Here is a 24,103-nt window from a genome sequence, read left to right as displayed (position 1 = left end):
ATATCAGTAAAAATAAAGGCAATTAATCAATTTAGGGCATTGAATACTTTTATTTACACAAACAGCATCGGAGGATAGCAATAAAACAGTAGGTACACGAGCTTCTTTGCTTTTTCCCACATACCATATATAATCATAATCGTTTACCGTACATAATCATCTGCATGCGCAGCATCACAGTCTCCATTCAAGACCGGTTCAGTCTCTGCACATACCTTAAATTAGAAAACGTTTCTTCAACGTTTTCTAGCTTGCGCACCGCGTCATTGTGCCGATGCACCAGAAGTTTGACACTCGTATTGTAAAAGGCTCGCTTCCAACAGTTGCGGTTTAAACTGGTCCTCGAGTGAATTAACGTCGTCGGTCAGGGAAATAAACAGAGGTCTGTAGTCATCGAACGACTGGCTCAGCAGACACTTGTGAGAAGGGTACAGCATTTCTCCCAATTTCCAATGTGTCAGCTGGTTTTCATCTTAGTCTGAGACTTTACGTTGAAGTGTGCAGTGCCATTTTGCGGCGATTTTAGCACAAAATCTATCACAGCACGTTTTCACTGAGTTAGCCGTGTCCTTTGGTAATCTTGCCAGGAAAGCTTTTGCCTGATCACCATTCTTGACCATCGTGGAAAGCTCACTGACAGTCCGTTGCACCTTGACATTCAAAAGGCGATAAAAGCTTAGCATGAGAAGAGTTCCACTTTCAAGTATTGTCTGAGAATCTAAGAGGGACTGAAGTGAACCTCTAAGCAAAAATGCTTTCGCGAAAACAAAAATTTTTTTTTGAAAAGTATTACTGGAACAGTTTTTGCTTTGCTGCTGCCAAACGCGTTTTGAATGAGTTCTGTTAATGAGATCCACGTTCCTGCAACAACAACAACAAGGGTTTTGTAGAAGCTTAGCCATCTGTTCGGGACAACAGAAGGTGGCTCCTTTACGTCAGATCCCTACAGGCCACTAGAGGCACACATTACGATGCTAGCGTGCTTAAATAGAGCTTTAAACGTGATCACCACGGATGAACATCGGATACGTATGGATAAGAAATGGCATGGTCAACACTCGCATGGATCAAATGTGCTAAATCTTTCACATGCAAGATGCAAATCGCTTCAGCTTTACGTATCTCTCTTACCATTTTTCGCATCATTCCGCTGAGGTGGTGGCCACGGCGACAACGTTTTTTCATGTTTTGCCTGCAGAGAGGAGAGCCTTGCTGATTACCTTGGCTACCGTGTAAATAATTGAAGCATTCGTTTTGTCAACGTTAACGAAACACACCTGCTTCTTCATATATTTTTCGCTGTAATAACAGAGAAGAGTGTTAATGGTCGGCCCACCGGGGACGCACGGAGATTCGTCGACAATAACAATGACTTTCACAACTTGCACATCGTTATGGATTTTGGTCATGTCTTTGCTAAACGATTCTTTCAGGTACTTCAGCCGAAGTCTTTGCCCTGTTGGCACGGTCTTTGCTTCTTGAAATAGTTTCGTACGAAGTCGCCCAACGGGCCGTCCGCTTGCTCCATGGTGATTTCGTTGTACGCCAGGGCACGGACAAAGTCGTGAATCGCGCCGTCCACATCCGTTCCTTTTTCACGCTGTCTGTAGGACACATCGAAGAGCGTTGGCCGACATGTTCCCGCCTTCTTAGCTTCCTGGGAGGACATCTTGGGTTTTTTATGGCAAGATGACGCCAGATGCTCGCGAATTCGGTCATAGGGCCTCTTTGCTGGGTCGGTTACCATCTCAGTGTTGCAGTATTCGTACACTAAGACGTGGCTAACTTTACCGTCTTCTCCTTCAATGCAGTACTGTGTCCAAGTCGTCGAGAGGAGCTCACTGTTGACACTAAAACAGAAAACCAATTCTTTATCGCCGCCAAAACAGACTTTGTTCGTCTTCTATCATTGCCCGGATAAACCCGCCTTTCTTCAAGGTTGTTAGACTAGGACAATGCCACCTCTGTGAGGTAAAAATGTGTTCTTTCTTATCTCTAGTATTTCTCGAGGGCGAAAAGGGGAGTGGGGGTTGCATTAAAGACCGATGACCAGTTTGTGCTTTCGACTTTTCCCCCGCTTCCTCCTCTCCCCCCTTCTGCCCTATTCACCGTATCCTGTTTCCTCCTCCCCCATGGTGAGGAGGATGTTCTGCCTTGCATAATCTCGAGTCTGGTCGTCGGCCTTTAAGGAGTTTTCGTAGACTGTTTCCGCTGCCCTGCAACGTTCTCCGCAACCGGCGACAAGATCCGGGACTGTGCAGGCAATGCCATGTGCAGTAATGGCGTTTTCGTTCCAGAGGGCGGAGCGGAGGTGGGAAAATGGTCTGCGAAAACTACCTATTGTCTGGTCATGGGTCAACTTGCGGCTCGGTGTATTTTGCCTACCGGGTTGGTTTGTGGGGTTGACTGTTGGTGGTTCTAACTATGTTGGAGAAGTTTTTATCTGAAGACTCTTGAAATGAAAAACGGAAGCACTGTTGTGAGATCATTTCGTGCGTGTCCTCCTTTTATTTATTTTTGTCTCTGAGTTTTTTTCAGTACGCAAGAGCTGTGCTACTGAAGTTCAAACAGCAAACAAGACCTGTCGTGTTTTTTGCGTGGTTTGGTAGTTTACGCACATGCATGAACGAGTGCTCTGTTTTCTATAATGTATTTGCGGACTAAAGTGATTTAGAAAATGTTAGAATATAAATCCCGAAATTCGAAAAGAAATCGGGTATCACCCGATTTGTCAAAAAACTCGTTTGGGATGTAAATATGGGGGAAAATTAGGTTCTATTCAAAAACGAAAAACCCTAGGTATATGAACCATGCGAGTTGAATAGGTAGCCCACGATACGTTCGACAGATCTGTCATTTCCTTGAAGAACAAGTGTTTTTTATTTTCGCCCAAAGGAGGCATGTCGATTTCGTATAAGTAAATGCCGGTGGGTACCGGAGTCAGTCCTCGGCGGTGAGACTTGGAAAGTATGCGCTACTCACTGAGGGTATTCAAAAAGAAGCAAAAACAATAGCCAACCGAAAGTAACATACTCCCCCCTGACGTTCGGAAGTAACATACTGCCCCCGAACATTATCATCATTATTCATTTGTATCTGCCGTAACGGCACATCATTGTGCGGAGAGGGTCAGTCAAGGCGCCTCATCCTCACGTTTGTCGCATTGCGCCATCTGTCGGTAGCACATCGAAGTGCTAGCGTACCGTTTGCCAATGCCATCGTCCTGCCATATACCAGGCGCGGCGGCAGCGGTGGCGTCTCTCGTCTCGAGATAATCGGAATAACTTCACTCCTGACATTTTGTTTGTGACGGTACGCGTCGGCTATTTAAAAGCACGACACTAGGGCCTTTCTAGAGCGTGGCTCTCACAGAATTCTTCTCTAGGGAACTAAGAATCGTCCATACCCAGCCAAACAAAAGGTAATCATAGGAAAAACGGAAGTATTTCTTCCCCCTGTCATGGCGGCCGGTGATGGCGCGCACACCACATATACTGGTTGTCATCTAGAAAAAAAATACACCAAACGTAAAGTTTTCTTTATAGACAAAACACTGCACAAAACGCTGCACAAAACAGTGCACATTGCAGAAAATAGAAAAGAAGTAATGCGTTTGGGTGCGAAACCTACACGTTTTCAGAAAATAACGACCGACTAATCTCAAATGCATAACTCGAGTCACCAGATGAAGAAGTAAATTAGTCATCCTCTTTCGGGAGCTAAACCTCTTAGACGTACGATTGGTGATCGAGGTGGAAACATGCATAGGCGCCGAAAAACTGGGGGAGAGGAGACGGGAACGCTCGGGTACGTCAGACCACCGTGCTCTGGTTGGAGTGTTTAGTGGGTACACGTAAAGCTAGCTGCCCTTGTGTCTCCACTGTACTCGTCGGACACGTTCGGATGCTACAGACAAACGCCGGACTCGGCGTTCCGCATTCTCACGCATTCGTCGATTGCAGTGAAGAAAAAGGCGGCTGACTTTAGGCCTCTACCCACTAATCATTCCAACCAGAGCTTGAAGTTTTGACGTCCCTGAGGCTCGTGCTCTCGTCTTCTCCTCTTCCTCAGTTTCCCGGCGCATAGTCGCCATGACCCAGCGCTTTGAACAAAGGTTTGTGGCGCGTCGTATGCTCTATGAACGTTTCACTTGTACGTCCTTCCTTGCAGATGTGTTCAGCAGCATAATTGAAGGAAGTAAGTGAACTCGGTGTTGCAGTTCTTAAGTTGAAAAAAAAAAGGGGGGGGGCGCTATATGGATGTCAAAGTAAGCACCTTACATTTTGTACACTTTGATTCATGGTGTGACTTTTGTTCTGTGCGTGACTTGCTCTTCAAGCTACTCTGGTCTCAGACTTTAATATTCACAGTTCGAAAGATTCTTGGAATAAGCACGGAGAAGGATGATGGCCGCCTGCAGGGGGGAGAAAACACAACATCAGCAAACGGTATGTAGGGCGACTGTAAAGGGTCTCTGATTCCAACGTTTCAACAAGAGCCAATAAATAAGACAAGCTTCAAAGTAACTTCAACCATTATGATGCTCAAAATGATTCGTCACTTATATAGAGCAATATCTTGGAGAGTTAGCCGAGTTGGTAATACTGTTGACGGTACAATGAAACAGTGCCAAAAACGACGGACAAAACGAGGAAGTACACACACGAAGCGTCGACTCTCAACTTATTTATTAATGCGTTAGCATCAGTACCCACATGACAGAAAAGCTGACGGCGTCCATGTGCGGAAAAAAAATAGTGGAAAGGGGAGCGTTCCGCGTAGAGAGGAGGAGAGTGATGGCTGAACAAAGGCGAGAGGGAGGCTACGTCACGAGGCGGAAGCCAATGCGCGCGCGGATGCCGGGGCGAGTCTGTACATGTGCGGAGCGCGTATGCCCTGGTTTGTGCTACAAAACGGAGTGTGAATCAAGTACAAGCGCTGGTCCAAGTAGGCGGCAAAGAAATTGGAGGAAGATCCGTTGGTGGATCTTTCGGGAATGCGTTAGCGTGGCCCTTGGAAGACGCCACACACGTACCGTTTTGGGAAACTTGAACACTGACCCCGTAAAAAAGAGCCAAAAAGAGGGAGCAAAAAATAGGGGAAAAAAGTAAGCCAAAAGAGAAAGCCAAAACAGAAAAGTGAAGGGGTCAGCGTTAGCGTTTCCCAAAAAGGGACGTGTCTGGCGTTTCCCAAGTGTCATGATAACGGATTCTCTAAGGATCCACCAATAAATCTTTTTTTTTTTAAGAGACACACATCGGCGTAAAACACGAACCATTCAATAAAAGTAATCTCTTTCCTTTATTTTCTATTCAGGGACATACTTCGCCATCTGGCATTAACGTAGTGGGGAATAAAAAAAAAAAAAAACACGTATGGTTTAAGAAATTACATATTCAAGGCGTGAAAAAAGGCGTCATTTGAAGTAATAGTGACCGTGCATGATGGAAGAAAATTCCTACAAAAAAAGTTGCTGCACGTATTTTTTAAAAGTAATCTATCTAATTTTTAAAACATAGTTATTTCCACAGGATACGTAGAAAGGGACTTTAATATGTTTAAACTTTTCTACACCAGTTTTTCCGTTGTAAATATCGTGAGAGAATTTGAGATGAAAGAGCTTTCTACGATCACCTAATAATGGTCATCTTAGCTTGTGTTTACATTCCGTCAAACTGTTGCCAATTGTCATTTCCTAAAACAAACCTTACAGTCATATTTAGAATTGTTTCAAGTTTTTGAATAGAAAATGCGGTATAAGGGTCCCAGAAAACGCAGGAATATTCGGGGATAGAACGAACACGTGAAAAATAAATTGTTTCTTCGAGCGACTGGGGTACAGGATTAAAATATCGGCGCCAAAAGCCAAGCGTACGCGAGACCTTCAGGAAAATGTAGTCAACACGTGCATTCCATCGCAGATGGGAAGTGAAGTACACACCCAGATATTTAAATAAATTAACTGTTTCTAGGACTCTTTCAGTTCGTGAATAACTAAATGCTGGTGGTAATACTTTCCTTGTAAAGGTGACGCGTACAGTTTTTTTTTTTATGTTCAGAGTCATTCGCCATGACTGGCACCATGATTCAATGTTGTCCAAGTCTTCTTGCAAAAGCAGGTTATCATACGCGTCATTGATCTCTCTATATACCACACAATCAAGTGCAGACATTCTAATGGTAGAAGAAACATCAACAGCAATATCATTTATATTATTAAGAAACAAAAGTGGTCCCAAAGCGGAGTCTTGCGGCACACCTGAAGTGACGTTAACCATATGAGATTGGAAGCCATTTAAAGCCGAACGACAAATACTCACGAACACACTTACAAACTTTGCCATCAATTTTATAGGCGTGGAGCTTAGAAATTAAAAGATATCGAGGAACGACACACAAAAAAAAAAAAAAAACCTCACTGAAATCAAGACATATACAATCAACACACCGTCGCTTGTCGATTGTCATAGAAAGGTAATTAAAAAATTCAACTAGTTGTGCTTTACAAGAATATACCCGACGGAATCCTTGGTGCGAGGGATGCAAAAAGTTAAACCTGCTGAGATGAGTCATGATGTTACTATACAGAATGTGTTCCATTATCTTGCAAAAAATGCTCGTCAGCGATATCGGTCGATAATTTACGACAATGTTTTTAGGATAACTTTTATGCGCTGGCATTACTCGAGCAATCGGAAGACAAAGAAGATTCGCGTAGCGATTTTTCGAACAATACCATAAAGTAAAGGCACAGTGAACTATAACTAGATTTCAAAATACACGCAGGAATATCGTCTGGACCAGTTAATTTAGGTATGTCTGAGTTACTCAACTGATTTAAAATTCTAGACGCACCAAATTCAACTTCGGGCATCACGTTGCTTGCCGCTGGAACGGTGAAGTGTACCAAACGTGACTGGCAAGATGTAAAAACCGGCCGAAAGTGTGAATTGAAACGCTCCACATTTTCAGTGTCGTTATCCACGACAGTATCGTTGTGTCTGAGCGTCGGAACGAAATAATTGAGTTTACCCTTACTACGGACATATTTCCGAAACTCTTTCGAGGAACGCCGAATGCTAGTTTCTAAATTGAGAGGGAACGTACCCTTCTTATGCTCCAACTTGTCTCGAACCATTCTTGCGAATTATTTTACATGAGCGAGATCACTCAGAAGCCGTGTCTCACGGAACTTACAATAGGCCCTTCGTTTTTTTTGTTGAGTAATACACGCAGATCACGTGTGAACAACGGCTTGTCACGTGTTCGCATTAGCGTAAGCGTACGCGATGGGACAAAGTCATTCTGCAAACTATACATTTTTTTCCTCTAGTTTTACCCATAGGTCATTGGCGCAAAAGTACTCGGACAAAGTAAAAAAAAAAAAAAAAAAGAAATGAAAGGCAAAAATTTAACCGCAGAGTTCATTTTCGAAAGTAAACATTTTCTACAGAAATCTGTCTGGTTTGGGGAAACAATACGAAACAAATAAATCTCAAACCAAGGGCACAGAAACAATCAGTTTCAAACGTTTTGGGGTCGACTTGACTCCTCCTTCAGGGGGTGACTAAATGGAATGGGACAGCGAAATCTTCGACCTTTTCTTCCTCTTCTGCTGAGGCCCTGGAAGAAAATAGATGGTAAAGGGGTATTCACACGAGGGAGATATCCGGGGGATTTCTCCCCGGTACGCGCATCCCTACGACGAAAACGTCAGGTTTTGCGATGTGCAAAAGCCTCGCGTTTTCATCTCGTGATGCTCGCGTGCCGGAGAGAAATCCCCGGGATTTCTCCCTCGTGTGAACACCCCTTAAGGCACCGAGAGACTTGTTCATGTTCCCCGCTATGTTCTGAATATGCCACGACTCTCGGAACAGAAGTTTTCGGATATGTGGCTCCGTGTCTATCACGTATGCGTTCGCGAAGTCGATGCGATGATCGAGTGCCTCACAATGTTTGACGACGAGCGATGTGCGCAATTTCGATCGCGAACGTAGCACCGTCGCCGATTATTGTGAGGTGCTCGATCATCGGATCGACTTCGCGAACGCGCACGTGATAGACACGGAGCCACATATCCGAAAACGTCTGTTCTTGGAGTCGTGGCATATTCAGAACACACTGGGGAGCATTAACAGGTTCCTCGGTGCCGTACCATTTATTTTCGTTCAAGGTCTGCATCACTTTAACAAAACATCAACTTAATAGAAGAGGAAGAGGAGGTCGAAGCTCTCGCTGTCCCATTCCAATTAGTCACCTCCCGCAGAAGGAGTCAATTCGACCCCAAAACGTTGGGAACTGATTGTTTCTGAGCTTTTGGTTGGCGATTTTTCTGTTTTGTAGAGTTCACTTTTGCATAGACTGCTCGATCATAAAAAGAAAAACGTTATTTGTTCACGTGGATTTCTCTTGCTTACACAATTTAAGTTGACCTCAAACACAATAGCTTTATGGTCAATAATCCCCTGGGACAGTATTCGTGTTCTCAGTAATCCCAGAAGTGTTACCAAGTAAAAGATTCAAAATATGACCCGTGTCATTATGGCGCATAGTCACAGTTACACACTGTTCAAGCGAAAAAATGTCCAATAAGCTGAAGAAAAAAAACTCGCTATACAGTTCACCAGCAGTGGCACCCCTGAAGTTATGATTTTTGCTTGCAATGACCGGAATATTGGAATCGCCACCAATAATGTGATCACATGCAATCATTTCTAAGGTACTGAAAATAAGTTTATTTATTTATTTATTTAAATAAATAATAGGCGTTCAGCTTGGTGGCCTATAAAAAGAACCAATGGCTAAGCATTTCCCGTCAGTTTGCCTAATCTGAAAAAACACAGTTTCGGCATTTTTTAGTGTTTATTTATTTAGAAATACTACCAGTTTCCATCGGAAACTTTAGGAGGATGGTTGCAAGGTAAAATAAAATTTACATAGTTTATAGTGCAATGTTGAAAGAAAAAAGAAAAAAAAAAGACAGTGAGGAGGATGGGGCTACTTAGTTAAGACACAGGAGAATCTTAGTACTATGTATTACACTTGTGAATGGAAAAATAACATTAGACCACTAGAATAGGATTAATCGATGTCAACAAGTAGAATACCGGAATCTCGATAAAAGAAAAACCTTTAATCAGCTAGAACAAACATGACCCCGCTAAGGGAGCAGCGGACATTTATCAAACCTGCTCAAGAATTTCAAATATTTGTCAAATAATGCTTGACAGAAGACGAGCTAGCAACGTTGTACGTGAAAAAAAAAATAACGCAGCCGTATGCCGCGTGTGTGGTTTACAACATTAAACTGTCCTGCGGGAAAGTGTACATAGGACAAACTGGCAGATGTGTAAATCAAAAGTTAAGAGAACATACATTATCGATTAAATCATCGCCATCACTCTACTTAGTAGTTTGCTGTTACAAGTGATATTAAAATTGTTGCTTCATCTATACTCTGTTTCACCTTGTGTTGTACCGCAGCGAAGGCTACAAACGCGAGCTCCTTGCTCTTGGGCACACCTCGGCGGCCGAAGCTCTCGTGCACCAAGGGCAGCTGCTAACGTTATGAGCTCGCGCTTCTAGCCTTCGCTACGGTACAAGAGAAGGTGAAACTAGGGTGCCTTCATGTGCGCTTTGCTTAGGGTGGAGACATCTGGGCCCGTTTGCTCGAAGCCGGTTAACTCTAACCGCGGTTAAAAGTTAACCGCCCTTCCCTACTAGGTACCTACAAGTACCTAGCCAAGGTTCACGAGGGCTGGATGAGCGATAGCTCCGTGTTTTATTATGGGGCGGTGGCTGGTGTCACCTACTGGCTGTAGCGAATATAAGTGGCTTCCGTGGAAAGGTTCCCGAAATGGGGGGACCCAAAAAATGCGCGCTGCCTGGTTTTCGCGACGCAGCGTGGCATACATTTGAGCTTAAGAAACAATTTTTATTGCTCGTGGTACAAATAATCGGCGAGGTAAAACTAAATTAACCCTTGTTTGGAAATTTTCTAAATATTTGGCTGTATGAAGTAAAGAAAAGCCTCGTTGAAATTTCCTTCCGACTTCGAAAGAGGACGACGAAGTTGAGTCCTAAAAACGATGAGAAAGAAGTGAGCAGTGAAAGGCGGGCGGTACACCGGCAGCATGGTTGGCCAGCATGTAAGAACTCATAAATTGAAAAACCTGTAACTCGGCTCCACTGAAAATTGACCTATTAAATTACCCGAACATCGAGAAGAACGCTGGAAGTGTAATTCTACGATCCGCGCGCGCTGGCCTTCCACTTATAAAAGATTTGAAGTAAATAATCATAATAAATCTTTGACGAACGCCCGTGCACGGCAAAATTTGTTTTAGGCTTTTTGCTTCAGAACAGTTATTACTGCAGACGCCAGCAGGTGCAGCGCGTGTAACTACGCTCGTAGCATGCACCTCGGTGATTTTGAAATTTAGCAAGAGGTCTACGGGAACGCTCTATGCTTCTGCGTGCTATCAATACCCGGCCGATTGAGTCAAGGCAATCCACTTTCCAAAGACGTTGCCATGCCGACAACTATCGCGTTCATTTAGGCTTAGGAATGGTCAGAGTCGAAAGTCTATCTAAAAAATGCGGCGAGGTCATTGCTCATGTTTTGCGTTTTAAGTGAGGTAATGCAGCGCGAAAACCTCCTGCACCATTCATTGCTGACCAACGCGCCCGCTGCTGCAGCTACTACGACGTATTAGTTCCAAAGCGAGCGGAGCTCACTCACCGGGGCACCGCCATGTTTCCCCGCCGTCCTTACTCTGCCGGTCACGTGACTCAAAATTCCCCGGCGTAGGGAAATCCGGTTAACCGCGGTTAGTTAACCAGCTTCGAGCAAACGGTAGGTAGAAAACGTTTATTGGAAACCAAGAACTACGAATAGAAAGATTATCCGCGCCGCGGTGATCCTCGGATCTGGCAGCCTCGTTCTTGCGTGATTATGGGTGATGAGGGATGACTGTGCGATGGATCATGAGGGGTGTTTTCATATGGAGTCCCCAAGATCTGACTTGGCTACGAAGTCCAGAAGCGACTGGAGGATCCTCGTCCGGCGTTGGGCTTCGCCCTGTGGGTGCGTCCAATCCACGAGTCTCTTGGGTCTTTCTTCCTCGGGTAGCGTCTCGATGGCTTCCACTCTGCACAAGGCTAGAGCTTGGCATTCCCATAGGAGATGGTCGAGCCTGGGAATGGCTTCTGGATCCTTGCATCTCTGACATCGCGGGTCCGGAGGGACCGCGTACGGCTGCGTCCGTCGCAATTGCGAGAGGTTGATGTGGTACTTGAGCCTTGGCGTGACCGCGCCTTCGGTACGGATGCGCCGAAGTTGAACCGTTTCCTTTCGCTTGAAGGTTTTCGCCGGAAGCGGGTAGTCCTCGGGTTGCCACTTTTCCGCTAGCTGAATCTTTCGCATCTTGCGACATCTACGCAGCTCTTCGACGGGGTCGTAGCATGTCGTATTTTCTGGCTGTTCGACTGACTCTTCGCAGTTGGACGCCTGTTGGGATGGCAACTGAAGAATTCTTCTCATCCCGCACTGTGCCGCTGCGTGAGCCATGTCGTTTCCTGAGATCTCCTGGTGTCCCGGGACCCATCGTACACTGATTCTTGTGCCGTGCTCCCGGTATAGGCTGAGCGCCGTGTCGAAGAAGGCGTGTACCGTCGGGCTTGCAGTTGCTTTGAGCTTGTACATGTTTCGTACCGCCTCCTGGGAGTCCGTATAGATAATGAGGTTTCTCGTCTTGCCGGGGAGGTTCCCGTATACTCCCAACGTGAACAGAAGAGCCGCTTCTTCTACTGTGTCTGATGTGACCTCCGTGCCCAGTCCGCAGCTAGTGGCAATTTCAAAGGGAGTTGCCCCCTCGCCTCTGTAGAAGACTGCTCCTGCGGCATACTCCTTCCCTTTTGTTGCTCCATCGACGTACACCACTGTGTTGTGCTGGCTTGCCAACAGCTCCTTGACCTCCTTCTTGTGCTGTTGGGCGTACCTTTTCCTGCGGGCTTTGTGTCGCTCCGGGTCCATATTTCTTGGAAGGGGTTTCGCACCTTGCGTGACGCTAATCACATCCCACGGTGCCTTGCTTGGGGGGAGGGGGTCTAGGGTCTCCGGGAGCTTGATGCCTATGTAGCTTGCCACTGCTCGGCCTTCCTCTGTGTGATGCACACGCGCCGTGTGCGTCACTGTCTGCTGCACCAGTAGGTCCTCAATTTCTGGCAAAAGGATGAGTTGCCTCATCCTCTCCGTTTTTGTACTTCTTGGTAGCCCCAAGATGGCTCTTCGTGCGTCATTGAGCATAGTTCGGAAGTGGTTCTTGTGACACGACCGTAATGAATAAAATCGCGCCGCATATGTGATTTTCGAGACCAGTGTGGCCATTACTAACTTCCTTGCCGTTGCTTCTCCGGCTCCTCCAAGTCGATGGGAGATTCTTCTGACCAGGTTGAGGCCTTGCTTCCACTTCTTTCTCATCTCGGCCATCCACTTGTCAGTGATGCTGGGTGAGTTTCCGAAGGTGACCCCTAAAAGCTTGATGCTCTCTTCTCGAACGATTGGGTCCCCGGCGAAGGTGAGCTGCAGGTTTCTTTGGACGTTACCGGCCCCGAACACGGTGTATTTAGTCTTTTCTGGGGATGGTCTCATCCCTACTTCTTTCAAAAAGTCGCCGATGGTATTTAGTCCTTCTTGCAGTGCTGCCTCCTGTTGCTCTGGCGTACCTTCATGCGTCCATATAGTGACGTCGTCTGCATACGCCGTCGCTTTCAGTTTCTCGATCTTGTAGAGCCGCCAGAGCAGTGGTGCCATAACTATGTTAAATAGCGTTGGCAAGAGAACTGCTCCTTGCGGCACGCCGATGTTGTTTTCGATAGTCGGGCCTTCTCGCGCTTCCTTTCCGTAACCTGCCTTTATTCTGTACTTGCGGTTCGCAAGGAAAGACTTCACAAAATCCAATTGTTTGCCAGTGAGCCCCTGCTCTTCCATCTTGCTGACGACAGATTCGTGGGGGACGCTGTCAAACGCTTTCTTGATGTCAATTGATACGATTACTCTCAGACTTCCATCGCTTCGCGGCCGATCGATAACATCGTTGTAGATCATAAGCAGGCTGTCGTGGGTACTTAGGTTAGCCCGAAACCCAGTCTGCGTGGGGTGGAGTATTCCTTTGTGGCGTATGTTGTGCTGAATTCTGGCCAGGACCATTCTCTCCATGAGCTTTCCCATGATAGAGGTGAGGGAGATCGGCCGTACGTTCGCCGGATCTGTCGCGGGTTTCCCAGCTTTCGGAATCGGCGTCACCACGGATATCCTCCATTCTTCTGGGAAATCGCCAGTGTCCCAGATTTGGTTGAACCATTGCAACATTGCTCGCCTGGCTGACTCCGGAGCGTTCTTAAGCATGGGGGCGGTGATCCCATCAGGTCCAGGTGTACTCTTTGATCGGCATTGCTTGATTGCTGCATCCATCTCCCATTCCGTGAAAGGCTGATCTTCGGATTGCCTGGACGGTCCGGTATGCTTCCTGCAGTAGGTGCTCGGGTCGGGCTTTTTGGTTGGTTGGGGGAAAAACACTTCCCCGAGCTGCTTGAGGATGTCCTCAATCTTCTCGTTTGACATTAGGGCTATCACGGGAACGGGACTGACTCCCTTCTTTTTACCGTACATAGAGTTGAAAGTCCGCCATACGTCTCCCATGTTTGTGAGTCTATCAAAGGTCTCACAATATTCTATCCATCTGTCGAAGCCAAGCTGGCTTGCGTACTGGCTTGCCTTTTTGGTGAGCTTGTTCACTTTTATGAGATGCTTTCTCAGCTTCTTCTTTCTGTAGGTTGTGAGTGCTGCCGTTCTTCTGTCCCATAATGAGAGAAGATGCGTATCTGGCGTTGGAGTGCCCTCGTCCACTTGGCGCTCGTCAACGGCTATCCTGGCCGCTGTCGTCAGGAGGGTTGCGACGTGTTGGAACTCAAAGTCTTCTCCCTGGTCTTCGATGCTCTTCCGAAAGTCATCCCAGATGATCGTTTTGGTCTGTTTTTTGCCTGGGCTGCTCTTGGCTCCGATTTCCAGCTCCATGACAATGGGGAAATGGTCGCTTCCCCAGGCGTCGTCTAATATGGACCACTGTAAGTTCCGTGCGGTGCTTGCAGGCGCTATCGTGACGTCGATGATGGAGTCTCTGTGCCCAGCTCCCGTTGCATACCTCGTTGCTCTGCTGAAGTCGTTTATTAGGGCCATATCCGCCTGCTCTGTGATGTCGCGCAGGTCTGCGGCCCCCCTTGCCGTGTCGCCTATCGCCCAGTGTTCTACGTGTGTATTGAGATCGCCTCCCAGGACCATGAAGTCATCAGAATATTCTTTGCGTAGGTGCCTGATCCAAGAAAAGTCCTTTGTAGTGTGCGGCCTGTTGTACGCCGAGGCCACCGTGAGCCTCTTGCTCGTGGATTGCAGCGCTACGCGTAGCGCCACAACTTCTTGGAGTTCCGTACACCACTGGGATGTGTCGATGGTGATGTGTGGTAGCTTCGCCTGCACAAAAACAGCCGCTTGTGCCTGGATTTTCTTTTCCTTCCTGTAGGTGTGCGTGATAGATGGCATGTAATATTGTTTGAATCCTGGTAATGTGATCTGATCCGACTTCGTTTCTTGCAATAAAAGAATGTCAAAAGTTTCATTCTTGAGTCGTTGGACGAGCTCTGCCCTTCTGCTTGCGAGACCGCGACAATTCCATTGTAGGATTCTTAGCGCTTCCTTGCTTGCATCATTGTTGGCTATCTTGTGGCGTAGGGCAGCTGGTCGGTAGAGCCTGCTGGGACGTCAGCATCTGTTGCATTTGTAACATTTGCTGTTGTATCTGTTGCATCTGGGTCTGCATCTGTGCTTGTATCTGGGCTTGCATTCGCTGTAATGCCACTTGCCATCCCGTAGGTTGCTGCGGTGTTAAGCTGCTTGCAGTCGCCGTCCCTTCGGTCCTCTCCTTGCGAATTGGATCTCTTCCCCGAGAAGCTGGGCTGTCTGCCTGCTGCTCACGCTGTTTTCTTTGCTGCTCTTGTTGTGTCTTCCTGGCTTCTATTGCTGTCTTGATGTGACCTAAAATGGTGCTTTTTCGTGCCTCGCGACGCCTGCTTTCTTCCTCGATCTTCTGTCGAAGTTGCAGTAGTTCAGTCTCGAGGCGCCTGCATTTGTCGGCGTCCGCTTGATTTCTTGCTTCGATGGCTCGGAGCTCTGTTTGCCATGCCTTGACCTCGTCGTCATCATCGGCGTAGTAGCCTTTCGGTTTCTTCGCGGCTTCGGCATAGCTTTTGTCATTGTTGCGAACCCGTCGAGCTGACGGTGACCTTCCGCGCAACGTGATGGTTGGCTTTTCGTTACGTGACGCACTTCGCGACGCCTTCCTGCCATTCCTGGTGCTACCAGCTGCGGCGCTCCTGCTTCTACTCTTGCGCGCTGGTGAATTTCTCTTGAGTGCACTACTTCTTGCTTCTAGCGGTGGAAATTCGTCTATGGTCACGTGGGGCGGTTCTACCTCCGTCCTCTGCCCCGTCGCCGTGGCTGCTTGCCTACTTGACGGCCCGCCCTTTCTGGTCTTCTGCTGCAGCATCTTGTCTGCCCGAATTTTCGCCGGGCATTTGTTGTCCGTCGCTAGATGCGTGAGCGATCGGCAGTTTACGCAGTACTTGCGCTGGCAAACATGGCCGTCTTGAATAATGCAGCCGCACTCGGTGCACCTTGGTTTCCTAGTGCACACCATTTCCTTGTGGCCCAGGCCTTGACACCGACGACAAACCACTGTAGTGGGCTTGTACAGAGTCACCTTGGTGATGAAGCCATGGTACAGTATCGTCCTCGGTGGACGTTTTCCCTGGAATGTGACCAGTGCCAGCCCTCTGCTGCCCAGTGGCCTGGCGTAGAGAATTTCTTGTGTCCTGCAGTGGAGTGCCTCGTGCAGTTCGCCCGCAGTCTCCTTCGGGTCTACTCCGTGTGCCACCCCTCTACATGTGTCCTCCGGGGGTATTTCGTGGGCGATCACTGTCACTGCCTTGTCTGGCGTTTTGATGCTTCTAATCTTCAGCAAGGTTTGTGCCTGCAGGCGGTCCCGAACTATGGCCGAAATTGTATTGGTGACTTTTGACGTCCTGAATGTCGGCAGTTCTTCCCTTGTGCACTGTGCCTGCTTGATGTTTAGTGCGGTGTAGAAGTTTCTTTGAAGTGTGCTAGTAGGAATACTCGTGAGGTCGTATCGTTCTTGGGCCCTGAAGACGACCACATAGCGTTCCTCTTGATTCGTTAGCTTCTTCGCGCTTGTCGTAGCAAGCGTGTCGACGTCCATCGTTTCTTGCCTTGCCTTGCGCTTTCGGTAATACACTTCTTGCCATGGCTCACCTTCGTAATCAGGACCTTCATAGGTCTTGAATTCCCCTCTTGAACCGCCCTCTGTCTCGTTGACTTCCATGGAGTTCTCGGTGCTGTCCTCCGGTACTTCCGACGTTATGGTGTCGATACTCTCGGCACTCGGTCTTCGAATTCGTTTGTGAAGCCCCTCCCCCGCTTCACTAATCGCGACCCGCCGTCGAGCAGACTTAACGTACGTGGGCCTCGTACCATTTAGCCTGGCTTGAAGGTGGCTTTCGCTCGTAGCTCGGGGATCTTCGCTTCCAGAAGCTTCGATGGACCCCCATTGGGATCCGTTGCTTGCTGGCGTAGGGCCTCCGTCTTTTCCGCAGCTGACACCAGCTGCAATGTCGAGTCCGTCCAGCTCTGTCGACGCCAGACTTGTCTGGCTCTAGGCCTAACAGACCCCGACTTCTCGATCCGTCCGAAAAGACTTGTCCAGGTTCAGGCGGCGGAAACTAACTTCGTCCGTTAGTGCCAACGTACTAATCGCCTTCGCAGTAATCGCCTTTCTGTTCTAGCCTTTGCAGCCTGCGCAAATCGCGGATAAGTAGCAGCTCGACAAATTCGATCGTCCTGCCTGGAGCGTCGTCGTCGGCGGTTCCCTTCGAGCAAACGGGCCCTGGCCATTTTGTCTCACACTTTTATTTTTATTTTTTGTTCAGAAGCGCATGAAAGAACGTGTCCCTGCACGCGCTCGTGGCGCTGACTGTGCTACGGCGACATTTTGTTTTCGTCGATTTTTTTTTGTATTTTACCCGTGAGCGCGTGCTGTCGGCCTCGGGTACTACAAAGGGTGGCATCACCCTAAACAGAAGGACATTGAGGCACCCTAGGTGAAACGGAGTGTAGGGTACACTTAGGGGTTTCCCCAGGAATTGAAATTAGGGGGGTGTCTAAATTCTTAGGGGGGTGGGGGGGGGCACTGAGAATAGAGAAGTCGTTGCGAATTAGGGAAGTGCCCTGAGAAAAACAAGGGAGGTGTTCACCCCTCCCCCTCCCCGTCTAAGGTGTTAGAGAGATCACTGAGCATACTAGATAATACGACAATTTTAGGACGTCACGGTCAACAAAGAACTGGGGAAATTTTAGAGGATTATTTTTATTTTGAAGCAGAAAGACCGCTGTGTCAGTGCGGTGTCGATTGCGTTGTTTGACAAAGAGTTGGCATTCCTGAGCAGGTTTGACATGTTTCGGGACCGATGACTTGGTGTATTTTATGGTTCACGTTTCACGTCGATTTGTTTTTCTTCCAAATAAATCAGTTGAGAGTTAGCGCTTCGTGTGTGTACTTCGTCTTGTCCTTCTTTTTTTCTGGCGCTGTTTATTTTTACCGCTAACACTTATCTAAAGATTTATCGAAAGTCACAAAAAACGGTTTCCTTCGTCTTTCAGAAATGTTTAGAACTGTCCGCTATAGAGGAAGAGGCCTGAGCTTTCTGACATTGCATCTACCAAGGATCCGTGTGTTTCTTTTTCTTTCAGGCGGGATGCATGTCGAGGCCCACCTGGGAAAAACCAAAACAGCGATAACTTTTCCGAACGTCAGTCCTAGTATCAAGAACAACCACGACGAGCAGAGGGTCTCCGGCTAAGGCGAACACCCAAATGGGCTTCGTTCTTCGTGCCTTAATTATCTGTCATCATACTTTGTGAATTTCAAGGCCAGCATCGCTGAACAGTTATAACCCTCTCTGTGATTTTACCCCCGAATTTTCTTAACCAATCTATGCAATCTGACATTTTTTTTTCTTTCGCGAATGTAAAACGAATTGTTTACACGAGCAACTTCCCTTAAGAAGCTGACGATTTTTTTTAGAATGCAAGCTTTAGGGTCGAATAGTTTTGCTCGGATTTTATGTGTTAGCTCTAAACTTTATTTGAGAAACGTAAATATTTCAAAAGCGTGTTTTTGTGTTGCCAGAAAACAGAAGAATAATGTTGCTATGACTTAGCATCAGATCTTTCATGCTTTGTTTCTAGAAATCGAAGCCCGTTAGTTTCAGGGTATTTTGTTGCGATTCAACATGTTCATTTTAGTTTTCGAAGGCGGACAAAATAACAATAATCATGTTCTTATTATCTCCTCTCCATGGTGCAGCAAGAGTCAGTTTTTTTTATTTGTGTAAAAGAGTGACGTGATGCTTCAAGTTCTAGTATGTCCGTTACATTTCTACTATAAACATCGTAGAAATTTTATGGCTCACCCATTTTTCTGATTTATTTTGCATTAGAAGCTGAATGTTCTTCTGATATGATGTTTTTCGAGGCTGCGCGCAAACGTTCTGAAATATCCACTAAATACGAACATTTAGTAGATCGTACGCCAGAGCTTTAGCTTTGCTAGCGGGGGCTCGTGCCATCACTTCGAAGCAGGGATTGAGCACGCGCCCGCTTGGCCCACTTTTCGCAGCGTTCGACTGAAACTATCTAGTGAAGAATGTTAAAATTTTATCGTTCATATTTGTATGTTTTGGTCATGTTTTACCGCAATAGCTTTAATGGGCTTTTCCCACCATGAAAATGGCGTCTGTTGTTGATGTAGTTAAAGGAGTTGTTGTCGTCGTTAATGTTGTAGTTGCCGATCTGGGCCGTCCGTCGTCGATGTAGCCAAATCCTAGAGAAAAAAACAATTGCCCGCCGCCCGCTGGAATTGAAACGGGATTCGCTGCGGGTGAAGCGGGCACATTACCGCTGAGCCACACCGCCACGTTGATAGGGACTTTTAGCAAACCGTTACCGTGTTCCGCGTACTGCCCTACCGGAGCCTTTGAAGCACGCTTGTGATACCGTGACCTCGGGGTGAGGGTTCAAAAACACGCTTCAAAGACCCCGGTAGTGAGGAACGCGGAACAAGGTATAGCCGGTTTGCTGAAAATCCCCAATAACCCGCTCTAAACTTTTTTTTTTGTAGTTTTATTGCTTTCTAATTTATTTTGCTAGCGGGAGCGCGTGCAGTGGGCGCCGGGTACTGCCATAGCCTCCCATATACTGACAAAGCCTGGCAGATCGTTATGAGAAGCGGCCGCGGAAATAGAAAAAGTGGAGCGGCAGACAACGGATGAGAGGAGAGCCTAGAGTGCATTGATACACACGCGCGCTTTCGCTTGAGTGGTGACATTTTAGCCATTTATCCGCCCAATTGCTTTTTTTATGCAGTTTGAAGTGCGCACAATCCGGTGTCTCTCAGCTCGAGCGCGTAGCTTTGGCTAATGCATAGACGCCATTTTACCGCTCAAGTCAGGCATCGAGTGTGCCAGAGCGTCACGCGCTGGCACATTCAGGGCAACAATGGATGTCTTCACCCTGAGACAGACAGACATGTAGGCACCCTAACCGCTCATTCACACTGGAAGCGGATCCGCGTTCGCAAAGCGGTTGGGGACGCGGTTGTATAATGACCCAGTACAATTGCACGCGCACTCGATGGCATCAAGTGCGCGTGCAATTGTACTGAATCTTTATACAACTGCGTTTGCAACCGCTTTGCGAACGCGGATCCGCTTCCAGTGTGAATGAGCGGTAAGGGAGCCTAGAGTGCCCACATGTCTGTCTGTCTCAGGGTGAAGACATCCACTATTGCACTGAATGTGCCAGCGCGTGACGCTCTCGCGCACTCGGTGCCTAACTTGAGCGGTAAAATGGCATCTATGCATTAGCCAAAGCTACGCGCTCGAGCTGAGTGACACCGGATTGTACGCACTTCAAACTGCATAAAAAAAGCAATTGGGCGGATAAATGGCTGAGATGTCACCACTCAAGCAAAACGCGCGTGTGTATGAAGGCACTCTAAGGGAGCCTAAAGCCCCTTGATAAAGGCGCACGACAAACGCAAACATATCGAGGGGCTTTAAGGGAGTCATGCGCCTGGCGCCCCGCTGCGGCGAGAAGCCGAAACACACTTCACCTGAGCGAACAGGCGTTTATCGGGTCCTCGCCGCTGCAAAAGCTGCGCTCCAAAGTTCCCTGAGAAATAGCTCTTTGATGCTCTGTGCTACCAGATCATCGCGCTCCAAATCTGCGACCGGGCACTCTATGGCTCCGTCGTCGAACTGCCAGGCTTTGTGAGTATAGAGGAGGCTATGGCTGAACCCAACGCCCACTGCACATGCTTTTTGAAAAAAGAAAATATCCTATAAAAATATTTTGCCCTAGCACTACCAATTCCAAGAGGTCATACAGGGAGACGCCTTTTCACGTGCTTTGGATAAAACACAAACAAAGAAACAAGCGTTCGGAGCTGAACGGAACTACACAAAATGCGGACGGAACAATACATATGTCTGTTTTGTTCCGAAAGCTTTTGTTCACGCACCCTACTGCCCCACGGTGCGTGAACGCGACGCCGACGCCAAGCGACTTCGCCATGACATGTCGCAGGTATCGGTGTGACTGTACTGTACACAGGACTGCTAAATTTAATACAAAAAAAGTTAATTCATAATGATTCTTGTGTCAGTATTCTACGCTTTTCAAACTTAATAAATACAAATATCAACAAGAAATTTTTGGCTTCGTTTGTATAAGTCGCCAATTTCATATTCGTGCTGCATAAATTATAAGTCACACGTTAGATTGCGCGCTTTTTTTTTGTGAATGTAAGCATGTTTAATTTGGACACAGCCGGGCTGAAGAAATCTAGCTTATAGCTTTGCTTTCCGATGAAAAGGTGTTCCGATCGTTTTTTTTTAACTGTTGCAGGTCAAAGAAAAGCCCAAAAGAAAGGCATTGATAGTGTTTTTTTTACCAACAGGTCGATCTCTCCTTGAGATATGGAGACAATGGTTCGACGCTGTAGATGGGACGGTCAGTGTAGTACACCTGCAAACCCGTGTTTTCACCCCTAGCTTGCTGGCCCGACCCATAACTTAGAATACAGTCAATAATAGAAGCGCAAAAGAATAGCTTATACTCGGCGTAAACTACTTTGTGCTGCGTTATCAAAGCTTGCGTAGCTTCCACAGTACTGCAGGCTCGCACATCTGCGAGAGAACGTGACTTCGTCTTACGTGTCATTCGAACGCACTCGCGCAAGCAGCTGTATAGGGAGTATTCACTGGACGCCATATTTGTGGGTGCTGTTTAGAGCGCATGCTCAGAACGAGCTCACATCAATAGGCTGCTAAGACCGGCAGTCTTGATGGTGTGGAACGCACGTTGCAAAAGAACTGTAGAAGCTCGCCGTCAGCACGCGCGCAGCATTCGCGCACACAGCTATGGCCGCCAGTGAATACTCCCTATACAATGGTAAAGTGTACTAGAACACGGGGTAGTGTTGGGACCGAAGCCGCTCGCGTGAGGCGTGTGGTGTAGGTCGTCATAGGTGTCGACATCGGCACATCGGCAGTAGGGTCAGTATGGTGGTGGCTGTGCACCTGCGCCGTGTGCACGCGCACGTGTGGCGGCGCGTGCGCACTGCAGCAACGTTCTGCTGCCCTGTCGACTGCAGTGCCACGATTGTTGTATAGGTGCGCAGCCTCACAAGCTTCCACTGCCGAGCCGCGCCGGTTCAAACACTATCCCGTATTCTAATACACTGTAACAATGGAGCACTGCGTAAGTTTGGTGGGACCACACATAAACCTCGAACCGATCGCCGAGGTGAGGCGGACCTACTCTGCAATAAGGACGTGGATGGATGAATGGATGGGATTGGCTATGCCCTTTGTAACAGGCGGTAGCTTGCGCCACCTAGCCTGAGAAAATGCTTTCCTCCCCCACATTAAACACCAAATTTTTTGCCCACTACATCATTGCAACTATCACCGGACCGGGGGAATGAACCACCAGGCTGACCTTCGGGAGATCGGACAAATACAAGTAAAAAGAAAAAAGGAAAACGCACACCCTCCTTTTCTTTTTAACAAGGGAGTCACCAATCTTCCTATGGTCAACCTTGTTGGGCTCCATTCCAAAACCCAGACCCACTGAGAGGCAGGGTTGAGACTTTGGGCCGAAGCTACGCGGGAGGGAGTCCCAATTTTTCTCTGCCCTATCTGTCTCCAGTTGTGATAGTTGCTTTTACCGATTTCAGTTTTCCCTGGTCTCCTTCCAACAATGCTCTAACCTTCTTTTTGTTACCTCGACCCTTCTACTATATGACTAGGAACCTACGTTCCTAGTCGTACAATGTTGCCAGGTGCCTCATGTTGCAGCAGACGCAGCTGAGCGTCGAGAGACTAAAAAAAACTACTCAGAGAAATAGATTGCAGCAAAGTGGAAAGTTGGGCCAGTTGGTTCATGGTTCTTTAAATAATTAAAAGTGCCGAAAAAGAAGTGGAACGACACAAGGCGCACTCGCAACTGTTGTTTTACTTTGAAAAGTACATGCATTTATAGGCCCCAGAACCCTGTTAGTCATCAGCGTGTCCCTCGCTGTGCTTCCCTCAAATATTCAAACTCACTCTTTGACAGGGCGAGTGACGCTTCACTTATACACTCAACGCCCCTATCCCTCATTGCATACACCTCGTGCACCTCTCTGCTTGTTCGGTCGCGATAACGAGCCAAAATATTACTGTCATGTAGCACTGGCGTACACGGCCATCTATTACAGTGAATAGAGAGTATTAGGGAGTTTTAGAATAGCGCACGCTAAAGCCTTGCGTACGCAAAGAATAGCGTCGTCGCCACTGCGCATGCTCCGAACGCAAACCAGGTTTTGCGCTTTGCGTGCGCAATTTTAGCGTGCGCTATTTCTCGGAAATAGCGTGCGTACGCAAAGAGTCTTTGCGCTTCTCCAAGGAGGATTCGTGATGAGAAGTTGGCTAAAGCCAAGACGAGCAGAGTTAAAAAAATGGCGGCTTCCAGGGCAGGGTTATGTCGGCGGCTGCTTTGGCGGCGTCGTGAGTGCGACGTCGGAGGCATCTTCGCGACTGCGATTTTCAATACGCGACGACATTGTACTCGGTTTGGCAACGATCACCGGCAACTTGATGCTTGCGACGCGCGAACATTTCGCAGCGAAGGTACGATGTGCGAAGGTCAGTACCCGAGGCCTCTCTTGCCGAGGCGACGCAAGCGGACACGACTTGTCAACCGCTCGCGTCGCATTCTCATGTTTAAACAAATCTAAATTAATACTCTGAACCAAAAAAACTTGTTTTTTTTCTAAAGTTTCAGCATTTCGTGTGTGAAATAAAAATTGTGACTGTATCTCGGTGGCGTCGCAAGCGCGAGATGGTTGGGCTTTTGCGTCGCGACGGAGAAACGCTATTCTAAAACTCTCACGCGTCGCGTGCGCTAACACAAGCGCTAAATTTAGCGCTAGCGTGCGCTAAAATTGCGTACGTTATTCTAAAGCTCCCTATTAGCTTACCGCCGACCGGGCGAGCGGGGGGTTACCGCGACCGTCACTGCGGAACTGCGCATGCGCCAATTATGCCACGCTACTCGGTTTACCGCGTTTACCGTCAAGAGAGTTTTAGTAGATCGTTCCTATAACGATACCCTATAACGATACGATAACCATACGATACCGATACACAGAACAGGAATGAGCGTTTAGTAGACCGTTTTGAAGACGATACATCCGATACGGTCACTTAAGGCGCTGGGGCACTCCCTAGTGGAAACGATTCGCAATTTCCAAAACGAAAAATAACGAAATAAAAGAAAGATGTTTCACTGAAGGAAAATTAACAGTTCTTACATTTAATAGAATTAAAAAAAAACATCAATTAAGTTTTATAAGTTGCAGAAATTAGAGAA

At 47.4% G+C, this 24,103-nt stretch overlaps 2 protein-coding genes and 1 pseudogene across 2 annotated transcripts; all 3 read right to left on the bottom strand.

Annotated features, from left to right (window-relative positions):
• Positions 1-1,142: 1,142 nt before the first annotated feature.
• On the bottom strand, positions 1,143-1,669 carry LOC8026758 (annotated as a pseudogene).
• A 9,330-nt stretch (positions 1,670-10,999) lies between these two features.
• LOC121835437 lies at positions 11,000-13,159 on the bottom strand. Its single transcript, XM_042289629.1, has one exon. It carries the CDS (start codon positions 13,106-13,108, stop codon positions 11,000-11,002), a length of 2,109 nt encoding a protein of 702 aa, XP_042145563.1. The 5' UTR covers positions 13,109-13,159.
• Positions 13,160-13,424: 265 nt separating this feature from the next.
• LOC121048246 lies at positions 13,425-14,599 on the bottom strand. Its single transcript, XM_042289628.1, has 2 exons — positions 13,652-14,599; positions 13,425-13,529 (listed from the first exon to the last, which is right to left on the bottom strand). The coding sequence occupies exons 1-2, from the start codon at positions 14,597-14,599 to the stop codon at positions 13,425-13,427; spliced, it is 1,053 nt and encodes a 350-aa protein (XP_042145562.1).
• Between the last annotated feature and the right edge of the window lie 9,504 nt (positions 14,600-24,103).

Source organism: Ixodes scapularis, unplaced genomic scaffold, assembly GCF_016920785.2.
Source record: "Ixodes scapularis isolate PalLabHiFi unplaced genomic scaffold, ASM1692078v2 PGA_scaffold13__105_contigs__length_92229423, whole genome shotgun sequence".
Lineage (NCBI taxonomy): Eukaryota > Metazoa > Arthropoda > Arachnida > Ixodida > Ixodidae > Ixodes > Ixodes scapularis.
The sequence above is the reverse complement of the archived record's forward strand: the minus strand, read 5'-3'. Positions and strand labels throughout refer to the sequence as shown.

Coding starts and splice junctions, on each gene's coding strand:
- LOC121835437 (XM_042289629.1), bottom strand. CDS start 13,108: ATGATCTACAACGATGTTATCGATCGGCCGCGAAGCGATGGAAGTCTG.
- LOC121048246 (XM_042289628.1), bottom strand. CDS start 14,599: ATGCCATCTATCACGCACACCTACAGGAAGGAAAAGAAAATCCAGGCA. Junction 13,530..13,651: donor TGTACGGTAAAAAGAAGGGA/GTCAGTCCCGTT, acceptor CACCTACTGCAG/GAAGCATACCGGACCGTCCA.